Below are 10,432 nucleotides of genomic sequence, written 5' to 3'. Positions count from 1 at the left end.
TGTGGTCTCCATGGGACTGAGAACGCAGCCCGCCTGTGGTCTCCATGTGACTGAACGCAGCCCGCCTGTGGTCTCCATGGGACTGAGAACGCAGCCCGCCTGTGGTCTCCATGGGACTGAGAACGCAGCCCGCCTGTGGTCTCCATGGGACTGAGAACGCAGCCCGCCTGTGGTCTCCATGGGACTGAGAACGCAGCCCGCCTGTGGTCTCCATGGGACTGAGAACGCAGCCCGCCTGTGGTCTCCATGGGACTGAGAACGCAGCCCGCCTGTGGTCTCCATGTGACTGAGAACGCAGCCCGCCTGTGGTCTCCATGGGACTGAGAACGCAGCCCGCCTGTGGTCTCCATGGGACTGAGAACGCAGCCCGCCTGTGGTCTCCATGGGACTGAGAACGCAGCCCGCCTGTGGTCTCCATGGGACTGAGAACGCAGCCCGCCTGTGGTCTCCATGGGACTGAGAACGCAGCCCGCCTGTGGTCTCCATGTGACTGAGAACGCAGCCCGCCTGTGGTCTCCATGGGACTGAGAACGCCTGTGGTCTCCATGTGACTGAGAACGCAGCCCGCCTGTGGTCTCCATGTGACTGAGAACGCAGCCCGCCTGTGGTCTCCATGGGACTGAGAACGCAGCCCGCCTGTGGTCTCCATGGGACTGAGAACGCAGCCCGCCTGTGGTCTCCATGGGACTGAGAACGCAGCCCGCCTGTGGTCTCCATGGGACTGAGAACGCAGCCCGCCTGTGGTCTCCATGGGACTGAGAACGCAGCCCGCCTGTGGTCTCCATGGGACTGAGAACGCAGCCCGCCTGTGGTCTCCATGGGACTGAGAACGCAGCCCGCCTGTGGTCTCCATGGGACTGAGAACGCAGCCCGCCTGTGGTCTCCATGTGACTGAGAACGCAGCCCGCCTGTGGTCTCCATGTGACTGAGAACGCAGCCCGCCTGTGGTCTCCATGGGACTGAGAACGCAGCCCGCCTGTGGTCTCCATGGGACTGAGAACGCAGCCCGCCTGTGGTCTCCATGGGACTGAGAACGCAGCCCGCCTGTGGTCTCCATGGGACTGAGAACGCAGCCCGCCTGTGGTCTCCATGGGACTGAGAACGCAGCCCGCCTGTGGTCTCCATGTGACTGAGAACGCAGCCCGCCTGTGGTCTCCATGGGACTGAGAACGCAGCCCGCCTGTGGTCTCCATGGGACTGAGAACGCAGCCCGCCTGTGGTCTCCATGGGACTGAGAACGCCTGTGGTCTCCATGGGACTGAGAACGCAGCCCGCCTGTGGTCTCCATGGGACTGAGAACGCAGCCCGCCTGTGGTCTCCATGGGACTGAGAACGCCTGTGGTCTCCATGGGACTGAGAACGCAGCCCGCCTGTGGTCTCCATGGGACTGAGAACGCCTGTGGTCTCCATGTGACTGAGAACGCAGAAAGCGTTTGTTTCACTTCTGTAAAAGTTTCACACGTTGGAAAGAAGAAGTGAAATGTGAACATCAGGGGGAAGTTATAGTTCTACCGTGAGCTTAAGAGCTGGTCACACAGGGTCATGTCAGTACAGTAACCGTACAGTAACCGTACAGTAAGAGAGATTTACAGCAGGCGTTCAGAAGCATCCAGACAGAATGAAGATGTTGCAGATGTTTGTCTTTCTGGTGGTGAGTTCTGTCAATTCAATTCAATTCAATTCAATTCAATTCAATTCAATTCAATTCAATTCAATTCAATGCTTTATTGACATGAGAAAGACCCTCCAGAAAAACTATTTTTGATACAGAGAGGAACAGGAGGAGAAAAACGGATTAATATTCCTTTTTTTAATCCAAAATGAGTTAATAGTTCAGACTCTCAACATACTAGAGACTCTCAACATACTAGAGCACGGCTGAAATAAGACTCTCAACATACTAGAGCACGGCTGAAATAAGACTCTCAACATACTAGAGCACGGCTGAAATAAGTGTCAGAGCTGAAATCGACATGTAAATATGAAATAAATGCTTAAACATGTAGCTAGGTGTGATGTTAGAGTCCACAGAAGACATGTAAATATGAAATAAATGCTTACACATGTAGCTAGGTGTAATGTTAGAGTTCACAGAAGACATGTAAATATGAAATAAATGCTTAAACATGTGTAATGTTAGAGACCACAGAAGACATGTAAATATGAAATAAATGCTTAAACATGTAGCTAGGTGTAATGTTAGAGACCACAGAAGACATGTAGATATGAAATAAATGCTTAAACATGTAGCTAGGTGTAATGTTAGAGACCACAGAAGACATGTAAATATGAAATAAATGCTTAAACATGTAGCTAGCTGTAATGTTAGAGACCACAGAAGACATGTAAATATGAAATAAATGCTTAAACATGTAGCTAGGTGTAATGTTAGAGTCCACAGAAGACATGTAAATATGAAATAAATGCTTAAACATGTAGCTATAGGTGTAATGTTAGAGTCCACAGAAGACATGTAAATATGAAATAAATGCTTAAACATGTAGCTAGGTGTAATGTTAGAGTCCACAGAAGACATGTAAATATGAAATAAATGCTTAAACATGTAGCTAGGTGTAATGTTAGAGACCACAGAAGACATGTAGATATGAAATAAATGCTTAAACATGTAGCTAGGTGTAATGTTAGAGACCACAGAAGACATGTAAATATGAAATAAATGCTTAAACATGTAGCTAGGTGTAATGTTAGAGTCCACAGAAGACATGTAAATAATATGAAATAAATGCTTAAACATGTAGCTAGGTGTAATGTTAGAGTCCAGTCCACAGAAGACATGTAAATATGAAATAAATGCTTAAACATGTAGCTATAGGTGTAATGTTAGAGACCACAGAAGACATGTAAATATGAAATAAATGCTTAAACATGTAGCTAGGTGTAATGTTAGAGACCACAGAAGACATGTAAATATGAAATAAATGCTTAAACATGTAGCTAGGTGTAATGTTAGTCCACAGAAGACATGTAAATATGAAATAAATGCTTAAACATCTAGCTATGTGTAATGTTAGAGTCCACAGAAACCAAAACTGGTGGGTCAAACTGAACAACCAATGTCAACTTGAAGCTAGGATTCCCTGCTTTCATGACATGAAAAAAAGAAGAAAATGTATCAGATTTTTAAGCTGTGAAATAGAGGGAAGTTGAGACACAGGTGTGCGCACGCACGCACGCACGCACGCACGCACGCACGCACGCACGCACGCACGCACGCGCGCACACGCACACACACACACAACTGCATGTATTCGTACGATGGACAATAATATTGTTAATCGTCAACTAATATTTCATCCCATAGCTGGTGGGGGCGTCCAGTGCCAAGGTGTTCCAGCGATGTGAGTGGGCCAGGGTCCTCAAGAGCTATGGGATGGATGGTTACCAAGGATACAGCCTGCCCAACTGTGAGTTTATAGCAGTGTTTCTCAACCAGTGGTCCGGGGACCACCCAGCGGTCCTTCAGGGCTTCCAGAGGGACCACCCAGCGGTCCTTCAGGGCTTCCAGAGGGTCCACATGGATTCTTATTTAAAATAGCAGATCTACAAGCTCATAGCGCGGTACTGAGCTTGTAGCTATTTTTTTTTAAACCGTGAAAATGTGCCTCAAATCTTTGAATATATATTCTTTCAGAGCGAACGTTTTTAACTCAAATCTTTGTTTCTGGTGGGGGGGGGGGGGGGGGCGATTACATTTCATTTTTGGTGTCCTTGACATGAAATATTGAGCATCACTGATATAGAAACATGAGGTTTTTCAGAAAATTGTCATGATTTAGCAGACATCTTTTACATTTCAACGTCGGGTCTAAAAAAGTTGGACATCTAGATTCAGACAGCTAGGAGATGTCATTTAGTGAAGACTGATGTACGACAGACAACTAATGTTAACTAATAGTTCTACTAATAACTAGTTTTTCATCTTAGTGGACTGGTGTCTGGAGATTGTAGTTTTTTCATCTTAGGGGTGTGTCTGGTGATTGTAGTTTTTTCATCTTAGGAGTGTGTCTGGTGATTGTAGTTTTTTCATATTAGGGGTGTGTCTGGTAATTGTAGTTTTTTCATCTTAGGAGTGTGTCTGGTGATTGTAGTTTTTTCATCTTAGGAGTGTGTCTGGTGATTGTAGTTTTTTCATATTAGGGGTGTGTCTGGTAATTGTAGTTTTTTCATCTTAGGAGTGTGTCTGGTGATTGTAGTTTTTTCATCTTGGAGGTGTGGCTGGTAATTGTAGTTTTTTTCGTCTTAGGGGTGTGTCTCTCCGAGTGGGAGTCGCACTATGACACGCAGGCCACCACTCACGACACTGACGGCTCTACGGACTATGGGATCTTCCAGCTGAACAGCCGCTTCTGGTGTGAGGACTACCACACCCCGGGATCTATCAACGTGTGTGGCATCCAGTGCAGCGGTCAGTCTGTGTGTGTGTGTGTGTGTGTATGTGCGCGCGTGTTTGTGCGTGTGCGTGCGTGCACGTGACTGCCGTCACGATTCAATTCGATTCTACGTAACATCCGAACTCATGAGCAGCGTTGTGTTCGTTAACGATGACGTGTGTGAGCACAGTCATCGTTAGCATTAGCTCAGACCCCTTACCTCTCGTCAGAAGCAGCTACATGATGCTCAGCGATGCGATACAAAGTAACAAATGATTTACGATCGTCGGGATGCGCGGCGGCTCACCGCGGACAACGGCTCGAAGCTATACAAGGCTTTGAAAATCCTGTTATAAAGGAGGCTCAATGGAGCTGGGATTTAAAAATCCCATAGCAGCTGGTGGGGACGGAGGCTCTCCATAGCAACCGGAGCCATGCTAAAAGTTAAATTTGACGGTCGGCGCTTTCATATCTGGAGTATACGGTTGTCTACGAGCATGTACGTACACAGCACGTGCCGTGCGCTAGCCTTCTAGGGGGTATACGATTATAATCGTATATAGCAGAGAAAAGGTTAATTGATTGCCCGAGGTCTTCTCTGGTTTTGGTGAATATTAAGTAGTTCTGGTCATTTTGTGTGTGTGTACTGCCACGCAGTAAGTAAGTAAATAAATTCACAAAACTAGTGTAATTTGTATTGTTGACCTATTTCTAAAATATTAGCTTCAACTTTGACCCCTCTATCACATGGAACTAGTGATATGGACACAGAAAACATATTTCCATGTGATAGAGAGGTAAAGAATGAACACTTAAGATAAAATAGGTCAACACAAATGACGCTAGTTTTGTGGATTCATACTATTACTGCGTGGCCCCCTGTGCCTAGCCCCTCCCCCCTGTGCATAGCCCCTCCCCCCTGTGCCTAGCCCCTCCCCTAGCCCCTCCTACACACAGGTTTAATGTTTGTCTTTACTCTTTAGTTCAAACGTTGTTTAGTAAACACATTGACAATGAAGGGAACATTTACGTCATAATGTACCTCATTACGTCATATTGTCTCTTTATTGTTAATGGCGTTTAATGTTTGTGTTTGCACCGTTTGTTTTACGTCACCATTACATCACCTAATCAACATGAGGTAGACTTTATATATATTAGCGCCCCTCACTTCACACAGGTGTGATATTTTTCTTTTATGTCTGTCTCAGATCTACTAAGTGATGACGTCATCTTATTGTGTCTGTCTCTGATCTACTAACTGATGACGTCATCTTATTGTGTCGTTCTCAGATCTACTAACTGATGACGTCATCTTATTGTGTCGTTCTCAGATCTACTAAGTGATGACGTCAGCGTAGCGATCCGCTGTGTTCAGCGCGTTGTTCAGGATCCCAACGGCATCGCAGCCTGGTGAGGTCATCATCATTATTGTTGTTATTATTATTATTATTATTATGTGTTCATGATTATGTTAATCTCCATATATGGTGTGTTCCAGGGGGTTATATTTATCTCCATATATGGTGTGTTCCAGGTGTTCATGGTTATATTTATCTCCATATATGGTGTGTTCCAGGGGGTTATATTTATCTCCATATATGGTGTGTTCCAGGTGTTCATGGTTATATTTATCTCCATATATGGTGTGTTCCAGGGGGTTATATTTATCTCCATATATGGTGTGTTCCAGGTGTTCATGGTTATATTTATCTCCATATATGGTGTGTTCCAGGGGGTTATATTTATCTCCATATATGGTGTGTTCCAGGTGTTCATGGTTATATTTATCTCCATATATGGTGTGTTCCAGGGGGTTATATTTATCTCCATATATGGTGTGTTCCAGGTGTTCATGGTTATATTTATCTCCATATATGGTGTGTTCCAGGTGTTCATGGTTATATTAATCTCCATATATGGTGTGTTCCAGGGGGTTATATTTATCTCCATATATGGTGTGTTCCAGGTGTTCATGGTTATATTAATCTCCATATATGGTGTGTTTCAGGGGGTTATATTTATCTCCATATATGGTGTGTTCCAGGTGTTCATGGTTATATTTATCTCCATATATGGTGTGTTCCAGGGGGTTATATTTATCTCCATATATGGTGTGTTCCAGGTGTTCATGGTTATATTTATCTCCATATATGGTGTGTTCCAGGGGGTTATATTTATCTCCATATATGGTGTGTTCCAGGTGTTCATGGTTATATTTATCTCCATATATGGTGTGTTCCAGGTGTTCATGGTTATATTAATCTCCATATATGGTGTGTTCCAGGGGGTTATATTTATCTCCATATATGGTGTGTTCCAGGTGTTCATGGTTATATTAATCTCCATATATGGTGTGTTCCAGGTGTTCATGGTTATATTAATCTCCATATATGGTGTGTTCCACGTGTTCATGGTTATATTAATCTCCATATATGGTGTGTTCCAGGTGTTCATGGTTATATTAATCTCCATATATGGTGTGTTCCAGGGGGTTATATTTATCTCCATATATGGTGTGTTCCAGGTGTTCATGGTTATATTAATCTCCATATATGGTGTGTTCCAGGTGTTCATGGTTATATTAATCTCCATATATGGTGTGTTCCACGTGTTCATGGTTATATTAATCTCCATATATGGTGTGTTCCAGGTGTTCATGGTTATATTTATCTCCATATATGGTGTGTTCCAGGTGTTCATGGTTATATTTATCTCCATATATGGTGTGTTCCAGGGGGTTATATTTATCTCCATATATGGTGTGTTCCAGGTGTTCATGGTTATATTAATCTCCATATATGGTGTGTTCCAGGTGTTCATGGTTATATTAATCTCCATATATGGTGTGTTCCACGTGTTCATGGTTATATTAATCTCCATATATGGTGTGTTCCAGGTGTTCATGGTTATATTTATCTCCATATATGGTGTGTTCCAGGTGTTCATGGTTATATTTATCTCCATATATGGTGTGTTCCAGGGGGTTATATTTATCTCCATATATGGTGTGTTCCAGGTGTTCATGGTTATATTTATCTCCATATATGGTGTGTTCCAGGTGTTCATGGTTATATTAATCTCCATATATGGTGTGTTCCAGGGGGTTATATTTATCTCCATATATGGTGTGTTCCAGGTGTTCATGGTTATATTAATCTCCATATATGGTGTGTTCCAGGTGTTCATGGTTATATTAATCTCCATATATGGTGTGTTCCACGTGTTCATGGTTATATTAATCTCCATATATGGTGTGTTCCAGGGGGTTATATTTATCTCCATATATGGTGTGTTCCAGGTGTTCATGGTTATATTAATCTCCATATATGGTGTGTTCCAGGGGGTTATATTTATCTCCATATATGGTGTGTTCCAGGTGTTCATGGTTATATTAATCTCCATATATGGTGTGTTCCACGTGTTCATGGTTATATTAATCTCCATATATGGTGTGTTCCAGGGGGTTATATTTATCTCCATATATGGTGTGTTCCAGGGGGTTATATTTATCTCCATATATGGTGTGTTCCAGGGGGTTATATTTATCTCCATATATGGTGTGTTCCAGATGTTCATGGTTATATTAATCTCCATATATGGTGTGTTCCAGGGGGTTATATTAATCTCCATATATGGTGTGTTCCAGGGGGTTATATTTATCTCCATATATGGTGTGTTCCAGGGGGTTATATTTATCTCCATATATGGTGTGTTCCAGATGTTCATGGTTATATTAATCTCCATATATGGTGTGTTGCAGGTGTTCATGGTTATATTAATCTCCATATATGGTGTGTTTCAGGGTGGCTTGGCGTCGTCACTGTCAGTACCAGGATCTGAGCTCATATGTGGCTGGATGTGGACTGTGATCATCCATCCGTCTGTCCATCCATCCATCCATCCATCCATGAATTAATTAATCCATCCATCATAGTGAATATGTCACATTGTGTGTGTGTGTGTGTGTGTGTGTGTGTGTGTGTGTGTGTGTGTGTGTGTGTGTGTGTGTGTGTGTGTGTGTGTGTGTGTGTGTGTGTGTGTGTGTGTGTGTGTGTGTGTGTGTGTGTCTGTGTGTGTGTGTGTGTGTCATGTTTTAGATTTTAGTTTTTGGCTATTAAAAAATTCTTGAATATTTGTGCAAATCTTTGAGGAAAAAAAAAAATATATATATATACAGTATAGGGTTGTATTGCTTGTATTAAACGACATTAAACTCACCAACATTGCAGCTGTTACGGAAAGCTTGAATTATCCTCTTTCAAACTGCAAAGTGTTTGTTCCACCGTAGACATTGTATGGGATACTTTCTGTCAAGAAATTCTGTGCATGTGATTCTTTTTTTAAATGTTGGAGTTTGGAAGCACTCGTTTTTATTAACGGGTCGCGCTGCTGCCTCCTGCATTATGTGAAGATTCTAAACAGGTGGTACGCAGGGCCGTTCAGTGACTTACGACGAGCGCTTCCAAACTCCAACACTTAGGAAAATAATGACCCTATAGAACACTAAACCTGGGTGATTTTCCCCCATAAGGGTCCATTTGGTTTAATTCTACACTCTCACGACTTAAATCTATACTATAATAGAATCTGCACCTGGCTCGCTGATAACAAACTATCTTTACACCTGGGAAAAACTGAATCCATTCTCTTTGGATCTAATAGTAATCTCAGCAAGGAAAATGGCTTCTTGGTTAGAGTGGGTGACAATGTTATCACACGTAAAGATGAAATTACCTATACCTAGGTTCCATCCTGGAGGCTAATCTTTCCGGTGATAAAATGGCCACCAACGTAATCAAAAAAGTCAACCAAAGAACAAGATTCCTTTACAGGATCTCCTCACTGGTCAACAAAAACACCTTGAAGACCTTAACAGGAGTCCTCGTACAAGGTTTCTTTGACTATAGGCTCCAGACTTCCCAAAACAAACTAGTCAGGCTCCTACTTGGCCTCACCCCCCGAACCCACCTCACCCCTGCCCACTTTGACAGGCTGGAATGGCTTAGGGTCGACGACAGAGTACAGCATCTTGCAATGGGTCTGGTCCACAAGATTTGATACACCACCAAGATACCCATGTACCTGTCTAGATACTTCCTTAATGTTAACGAAGTCCACACCCACAACACCAGAGGGAGTGCAACGAACCACAACCCAGATTCGGCACTAACAAGGGACTAAATTATTTTCGCTCCTATGCCACCAAAATGTGGAACGCCCTACCAACAGTCATTAAGACATGCGAATCCCTTGACTCCTTCAAAATCGCTCTCAGGGCACCTACGGACGGCTGCAATTCGAAACTGGGCCCCGTAAAAATCTGAATCCCCCCCCTTTTTTCCCCTCACTGTATATGTTTCTTTTCCCTTTTTACCTCCATTATGATGAGTTCTGTTCTGTTCTGTTCTTTGTCTATATAGAAGTGTCTATTTGTACGTCTCTAAATGTTTTGATGAATTGAACATGGTGGACCCTCTTGTAAACAAGTGTAATGCTTAATTGGGTCGTCCACTGACTCCACTCACAGTTAACAGCCTTTGTATTGAGTTTGTGCTTGAAATGTACTGTAATTCTGCAAACTGTTAATACATATTTCAATCAATCAATCAAAAATTATTGTTAAATATCTGCATTAGGCCTACTTAATTTACAAGAAGTCGACACAATTAGAGAATGTAGAATAATTGTTGTTTTGATCAACGTTTGCCTGTTATCTCTCCTAATGGTACCAACATCAATACAGCATGGAATGGTGGACACAATATTATCCAATGATAACAAAATATTATCCAACGACAACAATATTCTGAGAGGCTAAATGTCATCAAATGGTGGTCCGTGGCTCAAATGGGTCTGAGAGGCTAAATGTCATCAGATGGTGGTCCGTGGCTCAGATGGGTCTGAGAGGCTAAATGTCATCAAATGGTGGTCCGTGGCTCAGATGGGTCTGAGAGGCTAAATGTCATCAAATGGTGGTCCGTGGCTCAAATGGGTCTGAGAGGCTAAATGTCATCAAATGGTGGTCCGTGACTCAGATG

General features: G+C 43.1%; 1 protein-coding gene across 1 annotated transcript; it reads left to right on the top strand.

Moving 5' to 3' along the window:
• The first annotated feature begins 1,608 nt into the window (after window positions 1-1,608).
• Window positions 1,609-8,330, top strand: LOC306918055 (lysozyme C II-like). Its single transcript, XM_079530948.1, has 5 exons — window positions 1,609-1,651; window positions 3,323-3,425; window positions 4,265-4,426; window positions 5,726-5,804; window positions 8,197-8,330. The coding sequence occupies exons 1-5, from the start codon at window positions 1,619-1,621 to the stop codon at window positions 8,261-8,263; spliced, it is 444 nt and encodes a 147-aa protein (XP_079387074.1). The 5' UTR covers window positions 1,609-1,618; the 3' UTR covers window positions 8,264-8,330.
• The last annotated feature ends 2,102 nt before the right edge of the window (window positions 8,331-10,432 follow it).

This window comes from Electrona antarctica (assembly GCF_951216825.1).
Source record: "Electrona antarctica genome assembly, contig: scaffold_64, whole genome shotgun sequence".
NCBI classification, from domain to species: domain Eukaryota; kingdom Metazoa; phylum Chordata; class Actinopteri; order Myctophiformes; family Myctophidae; genus Electrona; species Electrona antarctica.
Note: the sequence above shows the minus strand (reverse complement) of the source record. Positions and strands in the feature narration are given on the sequence as shown.